The following is a 19,318-nucleotide window of genomic DNA, read 5'->3' as shown; positions in this document are numbered from 1 at the left end:
CAACCTTTAAAAAGTTCTTCACCCTCACATCACTACTACAAATAGTAGTAGTGTTCTTTGGATAGGGTTCTTTGAGGGCATCTCAAACCCTCAGTAGCACCTTCATTTTTAAGAGAGTGTAGACCAGCCCACCTCACATCAGCAGGCTATTTGAGACAAGTCAATGTGGCCTCGAACTGAAGGAAATTACAAAAGAACTCAACAAATCAGCAAATGAGAGGACAAAGAAAAGATGGCCTACAAAGGGTGAGGTGTTCTGCAGTCCCAGCTACAGAAGGAACCCTGAGGCAGTCTCTTTCTAAAAACGTATTTACTCATTCATCATTCTGCTGACTGTGACTAATAATGTTTATCATCTGAGGGATCAGACATGTGAGAGATGAAAGAAGTGTGTGTGTAAGCTGCATGGGAAATGAGCCATTCAATGACTGGACAGTATCCTGAGCTTTAGCCTGGATACTGCCGGGGGAAAATAGCCATAAAGAGGCGCTTACAACCAAACAGCATCCTGATTACAACCTCAATCGTGTCCTTACGGCACCCCACCACTAGCCATGATTTTGAATAGAAGTCTATGTAACAGACACTGGCCATAGACATTCATCAAAGCAATCAACAATGTACAGACTGCTCCACATCAGATTCAAGAAGGTGTCGCATTAGCAGTGATTTGAGGGCAACTGCTGAATCCATTTCTGCATGTAGAAACAAGAGCCTTATTAATGTGTACAATATAATGACAAAACTGCTCATTCATGGTTTCCTCTGAAACCAAGGGTATTAAAAAAGATGCGTTTGCTTTTGCTGCAGTAACGGTCTCTACTGTACAGGGAAGAAGGCTTTCTACTAGATTATGGAGCATTGCTGTGAGGATATTTGTGAGCATCCAAAAATATTAGATGAAGCACCATCCATCATTCCAGAGAACACCGTTCCACTGCTCCACACCTCAATGTTGGGGGGCTTTATACCCCTCTAGCCCACACCTGGCATTCAGCATGGTGTCAATAGGTTCATGTTTTTCTGCTCCTATTCTATTGGCAATACTGCTCTACAAGGACTACACAAGCTGTGTGTGTATTTGCACATCTGTGTCAGCAATGGGTGCAACTTAAAGGAGCTGAGTGCATTCATTAGAAGGGGTGTCCATAAACATAAGGACATGTAGTGTATAGGTGACCTCATATTCATTCGGAAACCTGTCTGAGATGATGCACTCTGTATGACTTCTGAATCAGCGTTGAATTGGTTAGGTTCAGCAGGGGTTGCTGTGTCTGTGCCTTGTAATCTTCAGAGCAGCAGCAGCACCAGCTTTGGACACAATCACTGCTTGTAGGAAATCTCTTGACTGAGCACAGTACGATCATGCCGATGTAGGTGGTGATGGTTGTCTGGGATAGGAGAGGAGCGCTTCCCCACAGTCCCACCATTTTGCACTAATAGATGTCTTTCTCTCTGTCTCTGTAGCAGGATCAGTTGTATACATGGGCTCCTGTCAGTCAGCCTCCTCTGTCATTGGAACATTTCGAGGGGCGTTTACCCGGTCACCTCAGATCACTCTGGCCTCCACCTCGGCCAGACACAGAGGACAAACCTGGACTCAAGTACACTGAAGCAGGTACACACAAACACTCTCACTCACACACAGTCTCTTCATACACAGTGAGCATCATTGATGGACGACAACTTGGGGAAATTCTGAGTCTGAGTGTTGCTGACTCCTCACAGTGTGTACACGCACTTTCCATGACTACTGCAAGACCTGTAGACTCCCCTTCTTCCTCCCATCGGTCAGTCATTCCCTTAGTTTGACTCACTCTTTGCAGTAATGCTACAGAAGTACATGATCACTGTATGGGTGTTTAGATTTTTGTTAGTTTATTGCTAGACACTGATGTTCTTACTGGGAAACAGTCCTACAGAATCACTATGGTATGGGAGGTGAATTTACTGTATTCTACAGCAGGGTCTTTTGTAGTAAATGTTTAAGAAGACTTTCTGGTCTTGAAAAAATTTTATATAATTTATATTATATATACAGTTTTTTTTCTTTCTTGGGTGCTCTTTTTTTCTTTTGTTTTCATTTTTCTCTCTTCACTTTCTTTTTACTCAGGTTTTTACTCTCTTGCTTGCACTATTCTTTCTTTGCTTTCTCATATTCTTACCTTTTCTCGCTTGCTTGCGTCTCTCACGTATTTTTTCCTCACTCTTTTGCTTTGTCCGTCTTTCTTTTTTCTTTAGCCATTTCTTTAAGCAAGAGAGACTTGTAACTTTTTCTCTGAAGATCTTTTCTTTTCTTGCATTTCCTTTATCTTGCTTTCTTTCTCACACTTTTTTGTTCTTATGCTGTTTTGTTTTTGTTTTTTTTTGTTTTTTTGTCCTTTTCTTTCTTTCTCTCTTGCTGTCTTTCGCTCTCCTGCGCCGTCTCTCTTCTGTCTTTTTTTCACCATTGCTTTTTCCTGCACAGGCTCTCTCTCTTTCTTTCTTGCCTTCTCTCTCTTGATCTCTCTCGACAAGGAATGCAACTAGTCCTGTTTAAAAAAAAATAAATAAAAAAAATGCAGGTTTAGACTCCTGCCCGACTTTGCCAACAGCAGCTTGAGTACCTAAGTTATATATGTAAGGTGTTTGTGTGGTTAGTAAGATTTTAAACTGGGTCTAAACTGAATGTCTCTCCTTTTGTGCATTAATACCCGTAGAGGACAGTGAAGGTAAGTAGTATTCATATTTAATCATAAACTGTTCAACGGCCATTTCATCTCCATTACTTTAGAGGTTTATCCATGAGCACTGTCCGACACTGCCACACTTCACTTGCCTTCATTTCCTCACTTGTTTTGGTTTGTTGTTTACATCAGACGTTGCAAAGGGATGTTGCCAAGCAACGGGAAATGACTCAGAAAACTTCAAATTCAAGCAGTGTCCCGATTTCCCTCTTTCTTTCTTTCCTCTTTTGGAACAAGCTTTACTTGGCATGCTGTTGTTGGTTAGAAAAGAGCTGTAATTTATCAGTGTTCAGACAAGAATAGAGGACATTAGACTGGGAACATCCTGTCTTCTACAAACTGTACACAACAACAGTGTCATCATCCAGGGTAAAAAGATCACTGCTGCAGGAAAAGGACTGCATTCAGAGCTTCTAGACAGGTCACAATTTGGTGTAATTTGTATGTATGGAAATAGGCTGTGAGTTTGCTTCATTAAAAACTGGAGATGCTGGTTCTAATGAAAAGATATGACTATCTATATATGATATATATGATATATATGACCGTATATATATGGTAAACCTGGACTGCTTCTGGGCTGTCATTCATTGGGACTATGGACCAGGATTGGGCTGGATCAGTTCAGCTAGTTGTAAACCTGAAAAAGAATGTTAAAAAATATATTTAGTGTATTTTATTTAATGTAATGTTAATGTATTTTTGCATTAAACTATTATTTTCTTAAATGTTGGAATTGGGATCACCTGAATGAGAATTGCAGAGAAATACAGCAGTTATTTATATATTATATTATATATTATAGGGGTACAAATACAGTAAAATGAATGAAATGCTGATGTAGTATCCCAGCATCCCTTTCAGAAGAACAGGTCAAATGTAGGTCAAATGTAATGTAAAATCAAAAATCACATATTAAAAAACAATTCTCACATAAACACCCCTTCAGTTGATCTGAAATTCAGTAACTACTTTATTTAAATGTTTGTCAGGTTTTGCAGCTACCAATATGATTCCGCTAAAATAAAAATTGCTTTACAATATTATGTATTAAATTTTAATTCTCTCTCTCTCTCTCTATATATATATATATATATATATATATATATATATATATATGAGAGAGAGAGACCCCTTCTAATAAATACCTACCATTTTTATGCTATTTAAAAAATATTATGGTATACCCAGATGTGCAAATGCACATGCACAGCTTGTCCAGTTCCTATAGAGAAGTATCGGAACTGTTCTCTGGAATGATGGATGAATGCAATCAAATCCTCTCAGCAATGCTCTGAAATCTAGAAAAATACTAGTAAAAAAAAGCAGGAGAAAGTTCCTTTTATTTTTTATAAATACCCTAGATTTCAGAAGAAACTGTGAATGGGCAGGTGTCCCAATACTTTAGCCTGTGTTTCTCTGTCTGTTTTAGATTTTTTTTTTTTAGTTAGATCTAGATATTTAATAATCAGAGATGATTCAGAAAATCATTGCACTGTGCAAAGTGCAATAAAGTAGGTCATGTGACCAAAACACTTACACTTACTTGCCCGGCCTTTCTTTCACTGTGCCAGGATCCACGGTCATTAGTGTCCCAGAACTCGGATGTGTTTGACCGTAACATCATCCTTCTCTTCATCTGCTGTGCGACTCTCACCATCATATCTGTACATCCGTCTGCTTGCTATATGAACTAGCTCAAAATCATACATCACAAATCCACTAACACCTGAAATCCACTGGTGATCCGTCTCTAACCCTGTATGTTCTGTGTGGTGTCCGGCTGGGAGGAATTGTGCGTTCATTATTGTTGCATGATGTTGGTTATTTTTTTAATGTTGCATTGTAACATTTTCATCATGTGGCCTCAATCTGGGGTTGTTTGGCCTGATGCTGTCTGAGAATCTGACATTTCCAAAATGTTGTGGTTTTCTGATCTGCTAAAAATTTGCTGTTTAATATAATGTCATGTTTTAAAAAAACTCCTGTTTTGTTGTTTTTATTATTATTATTATTATTTTTATTACACCAGCTCCCGTTTACATTGTGTGAATGACAAATAGACCATTAGAAATATTCCAGAATTATTCAGAATAAAATCTAGGTACAATATTGTACATCATCTCCCCCTTCCCTGTAGTTTTCTTTTTGGTCACTATATATGGACAAAAGTGTTGGGACACCTACACATCAGCCCTACAGGAACTTTTATAACATCCAATTCTAAATCCATAGGCATTAATGTGGAGTCGGTCCCCCTTTGCAGCTCTAACAGCAGCAGGTCTGGAGCTCTGCAGTTACTGAGTCAGCAGAGCGATGGAGACTTTCCTGCACTATGCTTTAAGCTCAGCACCCTGCCCTGACCACGCTCTGTACCTTTACGTGGTCTGACACTCGTGGCTCATTAAGTTACTCTCTGTGTTTCCTCCGTCTTTCCACTTGTCAGTAATACCAATCACAGCTGATGGTGGAAGGTCTAGGAGGGAGGACATTTCACCAGCTGGCTTGCTGTTATTGTAGTGGTGGCCCCTATTACATACAGAACCACACTGGAGTTCAGTGAGCTCTTTAGAACCTCCCATTCTTTCTCTCGTGTGTAAAAAGGCAGACTGCATGGCTAGGTAATTGAATTTATACACCTAAATGAAACCCCTGAATACAGTGATTAAGAGCTACGACCCAATACGTTTGTCCATATAGTGTATGTATTTAATTTTTAAATTATTAAAAAAAAATCCTAAATATTTGCTCTTGCTCAGCCTGTTTTTGGCACTGGGGCTTCTGGCTCTGTGTGAATCTGTGTTTGTGGGGCTTTGTGTGAGTTTTGGTGTATCGTGCTTCTTGGTCCTGTGTAATGCGTTCAATAGGCTTAACATATAGGATGCACTTAACCTGACATTTGTTTGTGTGTATTTCAGAACACCAGGCTGTTCTTTTAGGGCTGAAGAAACAACAGCAGGAGGAGATCAATGACATTCAGGTACGTTTCTTTATTTTAAACACTTAAACCTTTAGATGTGAAGAGTTACAAACATAAACTGAGCTGTATAAACAGAGCTGCAGTTCTAATAACCCTGATATCCAGAGTATCTCATGTTTTAAAAGAGATCAAATCTCGAAGTGGAAACTCAACAGAAAATTAAATTTAATGGATAATTATGTTAAATAGTTTGATTAGAATTTCTCAGCCTTAAAAAAATGCTTAAACAACTAACATTTCTAGTATTTAAATATTGCGTATACCTTGTAACACCAAGAATATTTAAAAAAACAAATCATTGACTGTAGAGGTGTGAGAAAATATCAGTGTATTGTTTTGCAATTCTGTGTCTATTCTCATTGTGTACATTTTTAATTGTTAGTTTGCATGTGATAATTGGTGGCGGACAGTGGTTCAGTTAGTGCTATATTTAAACCTCTGGCCACTAGATGGCAGTGCTCTACTCGTTTTGAATACAACTGTTCTGATTCTGATTTTCTTTCACTTCGATTTTATGCAGATTATTTTTTTTATATGTCTTATATTGACAAATTATCCCAAACTTTTGAAACATCATGTTGTGCAAGGCAACGTCTCTATCCTATAGAAAAAAAACAGCCTTTTTTGTTCCTAAGGCTTTTGTATGTATATTAGCTCTGTTCTGATTGGCTGTCCTGAATGAGTCCGCATGTCTTTTTAATATGTAGATCAATAGCTAGATGGATCGATAACTTTCTTAATCCCAGAGCGAAAGTCAGGTAATACAGCAGCACAGAAGTACAGTGAAAAGCAAACAAGCAAAGCAAGGTAGCCTCCCATTTATGTACAAATACATAAACAGAAAGAAGATATAAGAATATAACACACGAGTTAAAGTGTAATGTGCAGTAAGTAAGGCGCATAAGTATTATACAGATGACCGTGTAGTGTGCATTGTCATACCGTACCATACAGACTGTGCTCTGTAAAGTTATTCAGTATGAGTCTCTGCACAGTGATTACCAATATTAATAGCCTCGTAAATAAACAATAGTAATGCAATATGAAATGCATATACCAAGACAGCAAATTGACAGTCCGATGTAAACAGTAAACCCAATGAAACAATAAAACAGTTAACATAGTACAGAGTACAGATGCGTAGTAGTCCAGCTGGTGCTCACAGATTGTGCCCATCTAGTACTCGGAAAGCCTGTCCTGATGGGGCTCAATATACATTAATGTTCCGGCACAGAGATGAGCATTCCTTGCTACAGCGAAACTGAATAAGTCTGTTGCTCCACTGTCTGACCAGTAGGTCATGGAGTGGGTGTGATGTGTATGTACTGTATGCCCATGTTGTAAACATTTGAATGATTCCTTGATTGGGCTTTTATCTTGAGGTCAGTCTGATTGTAAAATCTGAATGTTAAGTGTTTTTATGGCTTTCCCTGTCATTAGCGGATTGCAACAAATGACCATAATATAATAGATAAACATGCATACAATCAAATGACTGCCATTTCATTCCAGTCAATTGAATCCTCAATCACCCATATCATCAGTGGAGCAGTTAAAATTGTCTGCCCATCAAAATTTGAGTCAGGGAAGCAGATAAACACGAAGCAGATAAACAGTCAACCAGCAGGGGGCATCAGTATATGTTTGAGTTGAGCTCAATTTAAGAAAGTGGTCACCAGTGTGGGTCCAGGTCAGGACATTGCATCTGACTGACTTCACCAGACCCCTTCGCTGGTTGGAATGTGATTGAGATTTATGCGCTGTTAAAACACATACAGCCCGAGCAACACCCACCCCCCCCCCCTCACCCCCCCGAATACTTTAGAGCCACATAGATTTTTGAACAGGTACTTCAGGGTTAACATTGTGTTTATCTTGTAACTTTTCATGAAGGTTAAAAAAAAAAAAATGATTCCAGGTCATTTAGGAGCATTTCCCTTGGTCATTTCATCATGGGATTAACACAATGTCAAGGTAAAAAAAAAAAAAAAAAAACAGTAACAATTGAGAGGGTGAAGGGCCTTGCTCAAGGGCCTTGCTCAAGGGCCCAACAGTGGCAGCTTGCCGAGCCTAGGTATCGAGCCCACAAGCCGGTCATCAATAGCCCAGAGCTCTGACCGCTGAGCCACCACTACCCACTGCGTGTGGGCGTGTCTAATGTTTTTGTATTCAAATGTAGCAAAAGAACAAAAACCCATGGTCTGAAAGTAGCCAATTTATTTTATATTATTATTATTATTATTAGTTATAATATTGTTCGTTTTAATTCTGGAAACTATTAGCAGCTTGTCCTCCATGTTTATAAAGGCGTTTGTTCTGTGTGTATGACGCTCGTATGATGTACCAACCTTGACTGATCAGCTACGTTCGGCATAAGTTGGAAAATCATGTAAATAACCTTCATTGACCTAAAATAAGATGACGGACAAACCTTTACTTGGCAACTTACCTTTACACAAGCATATAATTATAAATACCACAGCCGAGCAGCGTTTAGTGGAGAATTCTTTCTTAGACATGGTTTTTGTTTATCAAATATCCTTTGCAATGATGCTTTGAAATGAATGCTAATGTCTGCTTGACGACTGGGCTACAAATTCTAAATGTTCATAAGTGGGATTTCAGTCAGTCAGACTTGAATTTGTTCTGTGGTGAGCAGACTGTTGTTCTGCTAAATAAGCTACTGCTAACAGATTATCCCTCTTAAGTGAGTGCAGTTTATGCTGATGGTTTTACATTTATTGAACCAATCATTTAAATGTGCAGTGTGTTCACACTTTGAGCAAACTGAACTTTTTACTAAAATAAATATATATTTTTAAGCCACTTAACTGTAAAACCACCTGTGCTACGTATGCAACTCTCTGCCACCCGTAATACCATTTATAACGCTAAAATTGAGACATCCTAGTAACATTGTTTCATAACTCTCATGCAGCTTCAACACTACGGTGGATGTACAGAGCCAATCATGCAGCCTGATTTTAAAACCCACTGACGGCAGACCTAACCAAACCACAGACATTTGAATCTGGTTAGACATTAGTAACATTAAGTGTTAATAAAGTAAAGTGTGCCTATTGAGTTGTTTGTCCTCAATCACAGCTCAGCCAATCAGATTTTAGAACTGTTATGAACATGTATTATTAATATTTAATCTGCTTCTCAGTATATTTCAGTAAATTACCTCCTTTAAATTAAACACAATTACTCATCAAGAAAGCAATAAAGTGAAATGTTTGATTTCTAGTTCTCTGCTTTTTCTCTCTCCACCACTGGGAGATGTTAAGTAGCGTTAATCTAGTGCCCCCCATCTGCTGCACTGCAGTATTGCGCTGCGCTGTGCTGTGTGCGCTGTCTGAATTCAGGAGATGATTAGCAGGCTGTGGCTGTGCAGTGAGTTTTTTTTTTGGGCTATTCTGTGCTCGTAGGCCTCGGGGGCAGAATTAGGCCTACTGCTCTTCAGGGACAGTGTGGGGGCGACTGTTCTGTGTTTCTTCTTTCTCTTTCTGAGAGATTGGCCCCAAATGAGCCTCATCAAAACATTCAGCCACCATGTTGACTCTGTTACAGACACTTCCCCCCACTAGAGAACACTTTCTGAACAATGCCACGGTCGGCCCACACTTTCACGGTAGTGACTTTGGTTTGAATTGTTTAGCTGAAAATGGAAGTGTGACTGACTCAGAACAAATTCTGAGTGTTTCTGTTTCATATAAACTCTCTCGGCCTCTCTCCCTTGTAACCAGTGAGGAGAAATTGGGCAGATATTACTCAGTGAATGACTGTTAGTTATTTTATCAGCTCACATAAAACATCAGTTATTAAATCTGTAGCTGCCATGAACCCAGCGGGAAGCACTCATCATACCATTTCCATCCCATTCGTCTCTCTTACTCTGACTTTCTCTCCCAAGCTTTATTGGCATGGCCATATTAAGGCAGTTTTGCCAAAGCATTTGTTGCACATCAGTCAAACCACACACACATTGTTACATAATTTAAAAAGATTATTCGTAGATAACACCTATGTGTTTAACTCTGTATATTTACTCTACATGAAACCCACTCTACAGTCATTGCGCAGCAGTACAGTGGTATTCAACCTCATTTACCCCAATCCTAGGCAAAGAACACGCACACACGTACTAGTGAATAGGATGGGGAGAATGCACACCCCGAGCGGTGGGCAGCCACCTTACCACCTGGGAAATAATGGGTGTATTATCCAAGGGCATCTCATGAATGAAGTCCTTATAGGCAAGTCTGTTCACTCAATGGCCATCTTTGCAACACTGCTGGGCAGATATTTCAGTCAAAAGACCAAATGCCAATTTCTATGAATAGGAAGAGACCAAAATGTTTAAAACTAAATATCTGACTGACTGCTTTTTTAGCTGACTGGTGGGATGGTCCATAAATGGACATGTTGAGCTAACTGGTCTCAAGTCAGCTTGGCTCATCTTTAGGCCATAGCTACCCCCTGTTTGTTTAACTGTGTAGTTTGTGTTCATTATATTACGTTATAAACCAGTCCCACTGTTGGCACCACACTAATGCTTGGTTAACCTTAGACTTCGGCATTCCTGTATTTATCCACCAGCCAGAGGAGCATTATGGCCCTCTCTTAGATGCACAGTGAAGAGATACAGGGAGATACAGTATGGTAGAAGATTGATCTGGGTTATGTTGTCCCTGTTTTTCAGATAAGAATGTTTTGATCAATTCTTCGATTAGATTCTGATCAGCATATGTGGTCTAAGATGTTTGACCGTTGGATGGGTACTGATGTCTGAGCGCTAAGACTGATTTAAAGGACTATTCTCAGATTTCTGTGTCACTCCCTCTACCTCTCTCCCTCTCTACAGGAGGAGTCGATGTTGAAGACGGTTCGTCTGAAGCGGGAACATGTGACTGTGATTGAGCAGTTGGAGCAGACTATTGAGGATCTCCGCAGTAAAATTGCTGAACTGGAAAAACAGCACCCTCTGCTGGACAAAGACAGCACAAGCACGCAGGATCGTGAGTGCGGAGGGGATGACAGCCTGCTCCCTGACGTCTGTCATGTGGATCTACAGACGGAGGCCTCGTCTTCTCTTCTCCCTTTAGAGGCCAAATCAGTGCAGACTTCACCCATAGACGAGAGCTTTAAGTTTAAAGTGCCTTCTCCAGACCAGGGTCCCTCTGAGCCACCTTTGGCCGGACCGAGCGACACTTCTGGGCCACCTTCGGGTTCTCCAAAAGCAGGACAGTTTGTGTGTACGTGCCAGCAACAGCAGCAACAAGAGACTCCACCCCTTCCTCCTCAGTTACCTGGTTTACCTGTCCCACCTTTACCTGGACTACCCTTACCCCCTCCATTACCAGGGTTTACTGTCCCTCCCCCTCCACCACCGCCACCACCACCCTTACCTGCCACTGCTCTACCTCCTCCTCCACCTTTGCCTGGCCAAGCTCTAATACCTCCACCACCACCGCCTCCACCCTTACCTGGGACAGGCCTTCCCCCACCTCCACCATTACCTGGTACAGGTATACCACCCCCACCTCCTCCATTACCTGGGACAGGTTTTCCACCCCCACCTCCACCTCTGCCTGGAACAGGTTCGCTACCGCCTCCACCCCCACCTCTGCCTGGAACAGGTGCAGTACCACCCCCTCCACCTTTACCTGGTACGGGTATTCCACCACCCCCTCCACCTTTACCTGGTACGGGTATTCCACCACCCCCTCCACCTTTACCTGGGACGGGTATTCCACCACCCCCTCCACCTTTACCTGGGACGGGTATTCCACCACCCCCTCCACCTTTACCTGGTACAGGTGTTCCACCTCCGCCACCTCTACCTGGTACAGGTGTTCCACCTCCACCCCCACCCCCACCAGGATTGCCTGGTCCTCCTGGAGCCAGTGGCCCAATCCCGACCTTTGGTTTGGGTTCTCTTCCACCTCCCCTTCCTCTGGGTCTGTATGCCCTGGGGGCTGCTCAGGAGAAAGCCCCTCGGAAAAATGTGGTGGAACCCCCCAGACCTATGAAGCCTCTCTACTGGACCCGGATTCAGATCCACGCCAAAAAGTAATTCTTTTAAGTAATTATGTTCTTGTTTTTGATTTTATAAATTAGGGTTTGCTCTCCTTGGTGCAAGTGCACACACATTGCATTAAACAAATCAGTAACAGCTTTTACCATAACAACCTTTGGAGTAGGTTCAAGAAACGTCCAGTCATAACATAATGATCAACACCTCACTGATAAATAAAAAAAACAGGATTTTAAAGGCACTGAACTATTTTTCTAATAAACAATTAGAACTCTAATTTTCATTTGTGACATTTAATTGACTTACAAGGTACATTTTCATTTTTGGGCTGAAATATGAATTGTGGTGTTGACAACCATGTAAAGATGTAAAGGCTAAATAGCACATTGCGTACGACTATGGCAATATTGTTCAGAGAACATGGAAAGATACTAAAAAGTACTATTTGGTAAATGGTGGTAATAAAATGTAAAATGCATTCTTTCTTCACAGTTTTAAATAGCCAGTAATCTGTTCGTTAGAACTCCTATATAATGCTCTGGGAGGGTGAGAACTGATATGCCTACTCTAATACATTCACAACAAACCACCGCTCTTTTCAAACTGCCACCAATGCACCTAGTGTACCGAGCTCTGACGCAACGGCTAGCAGACGCCCAGCATTACTGAAGTGGTTGGGGCTGGAAGGATGGTGGGAGAGCACAATCTATCCTGTCAAGAAGAGCAAGGCTGATTGTGCTCTCTCAGGCTTCGGCTGCTGATGGCAAGCAGCATGACCAGGATTCGAACCAGTGAAACCCTGAGATCAAAGTGGCAGCACCTCAGAATTATAAAATGCTTTAGTCTACTGAGCTCACAGTGTAACTTTTTATTGCTTAGTGTAACGGTCAAGCAGCAGTTAACTGCACATAGTCACCTTTCTAGATTTTTGAACACCGTATCTGCCTCGTTCATGATTTGTGAACACTTTCTGAGGACCAATAGTAAGTCTCTAAAACTAGTTAAAAGAAGATCGCTCTACATTGGTTTCCATTCCATTCAAAGTTAGGAATGGTTTCCCTTCTCCTGTACTATTACTATTTTTGGATGTACACAGATTTTTGAACATCACTGTTATTTTGTGCTATTGTACAGTGTTTCATGCAGTGCAGTGCAGTGGTTGGTGTGGCGCAACAGATAACACCACTACCTGCCACTGAGCTACCACACCACGTGGGAGACTGGGGTTCAATTCCTGGTCTGGGTGACTGGGTGACTGTGCTGCGCTACACCAATAAGAGTCCTTGGGCAAGACTCCTAACACTACGCTGACCCACCTCTGTAATACCAGTAACCTTGTAAGTCGCTCTGGATAAGAGCGTCAGCTAAATGCCACAAATGCAATGCAAATGCAGTGCCCAACCCGCTAGTAGTTCCATGAAAGTTTCACCATGTCAAGTCAAGAGGCTTTATTGTGAAACGTAACTACGTTCCTCCAGGACCATGGTGCAACACAGAATGTAGAGCCAGTATTGGATTTGCTAGCCCAACAATCTAATGAAGCATGCAGTGTGTTTGGTCCTGAAAAATAGATTACTTGGCCTGTAATTCGGCTGATCAAATTTTGTTTGTTTGTACTGAACTTTTTCTTCTGTCTTCTACCAGAGAGGTGAGCGCCGTCATCTGGGAGAAAATTGAGGAGCCCTCAGTGGACTTTGATGAGTTTGTGGAGCTCTTCTCCAAAACTGCTGTTAAAGAGAAGAAAAAACCCCTCTCGGACACAATCACCAAATCCAAGGCCAAGCAGGTGAGTCTGTAATCCACTTACTCTCTGCTGTAAACAGATTAGATTAGAGTAGTGTGAAGGTGTATGAATTTCTGACCTCACAAGGATTGGGGCATTAAACAAGATGGGCGTTTTGGATTTGGGACTAGAAGAAGAGTTGGACACTACGCATCTAAAAGGAATAGCTCTTCATTCTGATATAACAATTAAAATGCCATAGAGGTGCTAGCAGATATTAGCAAAATCTCTGTGTTTTAGGTTGTTTCTGGTATAAACAATATAATGTCCTTTTCCAGATTTCCACCAATTTACTGGTCACCCTCACACACGTCTATAACGATGTCAAAAAGTTATCAAAAGTTATAGCATTACTCAAAGAACCCTCAATCACCTTTATTTGAAAGAGTGAATGTGACTAATATACTAACTGATATAAATAATATAATCTCTGTAAATATAGAGGTTCCTCAATAGATCAATAATCAATTCATTAATAGTGCAACTTTTTATTAATTTATTTTTATTATTATTAAATTTGGCCACTTTTTCTGGGTTTCACTACCAGGGCCTCAGCTTGGGTTTAATAGCAACGTGAAACCACAACACAGACGTTCATATTTATCTGAACCAGTGCCCAGAGTTCTACTGGGTCATAAATACCACCTGTACCTGAACATCTTGAATTACTCCCATCTTTCAGCTGCTGGTCTGCTCTTTCTCAGTGCCAATTGATATTAACGTTCATTGAATTCGTATGTGGAGTGAGCTATGCCTTGTGTAAGCTGGGCATTAGCAGTGGAATTCACTTTTTGTTCCCAGACTAATCTTACGTCATGCTTTATGGAACTGAAGATTAGAAATATAGATTTTTTTCAGCTCGTTTTGGCACGACCCATTTCACATCTTGTGATGCCATTCGTCTTGTAGAAATAAGCAAATGCTCAGGCATTGATCACTTCAGCAGTGTACGACTCCCTCAACCATTAAACAAATTGCATGTTGGTTTTTATTTGTCGTAGAAAAGAACACAGATGATGGAAGAAAAACTGCACAGCTTCTTCATGAATAATAATAATAAAAAGCAACTGTTTCTAGGTTATGGATTTTATGGATCATTGGCAGAAATGCCATTTACTCTAAGGTAATTTACATCAGAGTTTACTTTCACTACATAGCATGGTATTGCCAGTTTTTAATGCATTTAAATGCTAAACTGTGCTGCATGTTGTCGCCTATGCTCTTGTTGTAGCTCAGATGAATTACTTTGCTTTAGCTAAGGCCTATAAATATAACTTTTAATGGAGCCTTTAAGTGCCGCGCAAAAAAATGTATTTCCAAAATGGCAACTTTTACGGACAGCAATTGAAGTACATGCAAAAATGTATGTTGGACCATTTATCATGAAATGTTTAGACAATGTGTCAAATATCAGATTCCAATTATGACAAGGTAAAAAAACGGCAAAAATGAAATGCAAAGTATTTGTTGAACAGCAGCCATATAAGAAATTGATACATTTTAGCAGATTTAATGCATCATAAATGTATACCAGGCATCCATATAACTTTGCTTATTAATGTAGTAAACTGCACCATTTTTCACAAAGCTACTAAGAGTCAGTATTAAAATATTGGACAATATAAAAAAAAAAACAGTGCATGATTTGCTAGAAGGATTGTATACCATGGGAAACATGTCTTACATGCTATGCTTAGTCTCTTAATGATGAGCATATTAAGCACTGTCTGTCTGATGCCAAGTTTAGATCATTTACACTCTCTCCATAAGCTTGTTTCAGATGGGAATTCAGTCACACAGATATGCCAAAGATGCAGTAGATATATGATGAACCTCTTGGCAAAACCTAACAACTTTACAATTAAATTAGTTGGTCATTAGCTTGAGAGAGTAGTCAATCAATCACTATTTACAGTAATATTTTAATAAATAGTTTATATGAAGTTTCCAAGGTTGTCCATTTTACTGCTAAAACATCTAAACCACTTGCTACATCCTTTTGAACACCATGTCCTATTGTACAGTGCACTCAACCGCCCAATAAATTATTTTAAAAAAAGCACCCGTCGGTTCATATTAATAAAAATCCACATCACATGGAGCATCTGTTTGTAGGCAGTATCTGTACGCATCACTGCTTACTGAACAGTGCCTTCCACCGTGGCCTTCGCCTTGAGCCACTATGAATATGCATAGTTTTTTTTTTTTTTTTTTTCCCCCGATCAGGTTGAGTTGCAGATGATGTCTGGCCAGCCTCATTGACCCGTTAGCGGGCAAAGGTGACCCATCTCCCCCGAGCCACTTTCCTGGATTTTTGACTCTATTCCTTTACCACACCTCAGCCTCTGTCCCCTGTGGGTGAAGGCAGATCTTGGGGTTCGTGCACCAGCCAGTGCACTATGAAAACATGAGTTCAATTAGAAGCTGTATCCATTTCTTATGTGTACGTTGCAGAGATGTAAATCTTTGACCTCGCCTCCAATGGAGTGCAGTTCTTTGTAGTGAAGTCTCTAGTTCCACCATAATTTAGTTATTACAACTTAAATATACAGTTATGAATTCATTCATTCATGAATTTTAAACAGAATGCGACTATATTATTTAAATGTCTTATTTATTTATTTTATTTTTTGGTAAAGCTGTGGAATTATATTTGAAAATGCCCTAAAAACAAATTTGACCAAAAAGTGTCTGTAATATCAGAATTCATTATATTAACATTTAATATACAATTTAATATCCAGTCAACTGTGGGATCCAATCTCTTAATACTGGTTGTTGTCTTGAATTGTGTCACAGTGTATTATTAACACTGAATGGGCAAAAGTATTGGGACACCTGCCTATACATAGTTTCATCTGAAATCAACAGTATTAAAAACAGTTGATCCTGCTTTTGTTGGAGTAACTGTCTCTACTGTCTTGGGAAATCGTTCTACTAGATTATAGGGCAGTCCTGTGAGGAATTGATTGCATTCATCAAAAAGGACGATGGTGAGGTCAGGATGGATGTTGAATGATAACCCACCCCCTCCCCCAAACTTTATTCCCAGCACCCAACACATCCAAAAGTATTGAATGGGGCACCAGCAGTCATTCCAGAGATATGAAATAAGTTCCACTGCTCTACAGCGCGATGCTGGGGGACTTTGTCCATCTAGCCCATATTTCTTTGCACTTCTAGAATCTAATTCTATCTAATACTGGCTAAATCACATGTGTTATAGTGAAATATTGTATAAATAGCTGACTCCTGTGGATACTCTGCATGAATTGGTGCAAACTTCTGTATTTACTTACACGCTGGAATCTTTGCTGTAGAATCTGTTTTGCTACTGCAGTGAACTGTAAGGATGACTTTGCACATTTCTTTATGTACTGTAGAGCCCTTTAGTTCTACAGCATCTTCATTATACTGTATACTTCTGAATATACTGTATATAATGACAAACCTTTTGCTTGGGTATTTTAATTAACTTTTCAAACATTAAGTTTTATACTATGGTTTTAAGCACAAGCGTCTTTACTTATTTAGTTAGGCAAAAGGTCCTATATTGAATTATTACCTGTGTCCAACATTTCTGTAAAGTGTGTTTTGTATATTTTGTGTATTTCTTTGACCAAAAAGTGAATGCATATTATATTAAGTACCAATAAGATTTGTTCTGCTATTACAAAATCATTGCAGTTACTTTAAAAGAGCTGGTTCTGTATAGCGCCAAAAGAAGGTTCCACTTTTCAGTCAGACAGTCTGTTTGTGTATTAGATATAGAACATTTAAGCTGGTGTGTCTTGTTGGGTTAAATGGAGCTCTCAGAGCAGTGGTTAGAATAGAGAGCATTTGTGGGCAAAGAATGGATTGGCCAATTGTATCGGATCCAGATGCCACTGTGGAACGTTTGGCAAGCATGAATTCAGGACTATTCATATTTTAATGAATTCAGGTACATGGCCAGTGGGAAGCTGACCCTAGATCAGTACTTCCCCCCCCACTCTCTAGTTACAGACTGACCCTGTGCTTATCTAGATGGCAGCAGGAAGAGTGTTACAGCCAGTTTGAGTTTGCCCTTGTGATGGCCCCTGCTGTCTCCCTGTGGCTGGGCTGATCTTTTAAAGCACCAGTGTGTTCTGTGTGGTTCTTTAACCTTGGCGCCCCTGTATGGATCTGTTTGTGCTGTTTTAGTCTTTATCAGGGGAAAGAAATGGCCTTTGTTGTGTACGAGGACATTAAATACACACTGTGGTTTTGGATCTGGTCAGAATTGGGGGTTTGGTGAGAGATGAGATGCTGCAAGTAGCTGTGGAGTTTTTATTCTTGGAGATATGATGTGAAATGCACATAAAGGACTGGAAAACGTGGAGGGGCTTTTATCGCTGTTAATGTAACGAAAGAAAAGGATGGGATTTATATGATGATGATGATGATGATGATTGGTCAGCATGGATCAGTCGAAACATATCTGCAAAAACCCTAAAATGTGGAGACTAGTCAGCAGTTATTTTGTTGACCTGCCATTGATCCTATAGCCTACATAATTATACATTACTATATCAATGATATGATATATAAGAATTATATTATAATGAATAAAAATTGGCTGAAGACTTGTAAATAGATTTTTTTTGCATGTTTATTACTTTATCATGAGTGGGTGGAGCTAAACCACTGTAGGTTGAATATACTGATATATTATTGTATGTATCTTAAACAGCAGCTTGACAAAAAAAAAACTTCATACCTTTTATTGATCAATGTAAAAAGGTGCTACTCCAAATCACTTTGGAGCATTTCTTATCGGTCCATTCATACATTTAATTTGGCAAAAAGTGGAAAAAACTTTTTTTGTTTTTGTTTGTTTGCATATATAAATTCATCTGGGTTTAAATGTAATGCTGCCTTCAAGCGGAGTCCGAAATATCTACTAGACATCTTGTAAATATATATGTGTATGTGAACACCCCCCAATAAGTTGCAGATGGGGAATCTTTTTAATAAGGCCAGACTCAGACTGTGTTTTACTTATTTATCAGCAATAATACATACATACACATACATTTTTTTTTTTTTTTTTCAGCCACAGCCACACCCCCAAAACCAACTGATAAGTACTGAATACTAATGCTTCTTACTAAATACAACATTGCTTACCTAATGCTCCTACTGTTCTCTTAGTTTGGTGACGTAATGGCACATATACTTCCTTTCAGAAGTAACTAATAAAAGCATTTTCCCATAGAATTCATGTTGATTCCAACCAAAAACACTTGAACAGAAATCACATCGTAGTTACGAGCTGCAAAGTCTGTAAGTAGGATCTTCTGAGGAGGACTTAAAGACAACCTCATTTTCTCATGTGAAACACATTGACTGGATGGGAATCTTAAAGCTTTAACAGTGATTACAATCTGCATCAAACTTTCATTTCAGAAAAGCAAGAAAAGCACACTTTATTGCTCTTCTGTGATATATATAAGCACCTATAATAATTCTGCAATACGGTGGTGTTACAGAGTTGCTGTTTTCCCTCTATAAGCTTCTGACTGTCAGAACTCTGCGCAGATGTGGCTGCAGAGTGTCTGCAGTTTATGAGGAAGTCGTGGTGTTCCTCGACAGCCAGATTACGAGTGGCGTCGCCACTTTCATGCCACATTGTATCCTGATTTGGCTTTTGTGGCTGCTTTATTTCCAAAGGCATTCGACCCTGCAGTGAACAGCAAAGGCTGTAGTGTAGTCTTTATTTAGACTACACTACAGTGTGTGTGTGTGTGTGTGTGTGTGTGTGTGTGTAT

General features: G+C 39.9%; 1 protein-coding gene across 2 annotated transcripts in view; it reads left to right on the top strand.

Annotated features, from left to right (window-relative positions):
• Positions 1-19,318, top strand: part of fmn2b (formin 2b) — a 103,054-nt gene that overhangs the window by 19,986 nt on the left and 63,750 nt on the right. Inside the window, exons 3-7 of one of the 2 annotated variants that reach the window (XM_072667406.1) lie at positions 1,468-1,618; positions 2,700-2,711; positions 5,645-5,706; positions 10,574-11,781; positions 13,391-13,532. In XM_072667406.1, coding sequence (XP_072523507.1) covers positions 1,468-1,618; positions 2,700-2,711; positions 5,645-5,706; positions 10,574-11,781; positions 13,391-13,532 — 1,575 coding nt within the window. The remainder of the gene's footprint in view (positions 1-1,467; positions 1,619-2,699; positions 2,712-5,644; positions 5,707-10,573; positions 11,782-13,390; positions 13,533-19,318) is intronic. The other variant, XM_072667407.1, reaches the window with a different exon arrangement.

Source organism: Salminus brasiliensis, chromosome 22 (assembly GCF_030463535.1).
Source record: "Salminus brasiliensis chromosome 22, fSalBra1.hap2, whole genome shotgun sequence".
NCBI classification, from domain to species: domain Eukaryota; kingdom Metazoa; phylum Chordata; class Actinopteri; order Characiformes; family Bryconidae; genus Salminus; species Salminus brasiliensis.
Note: the sequence above shows the minus strand (reverse complement) of the source record. Positions and strands in the feature narration are given on the sequence as shown.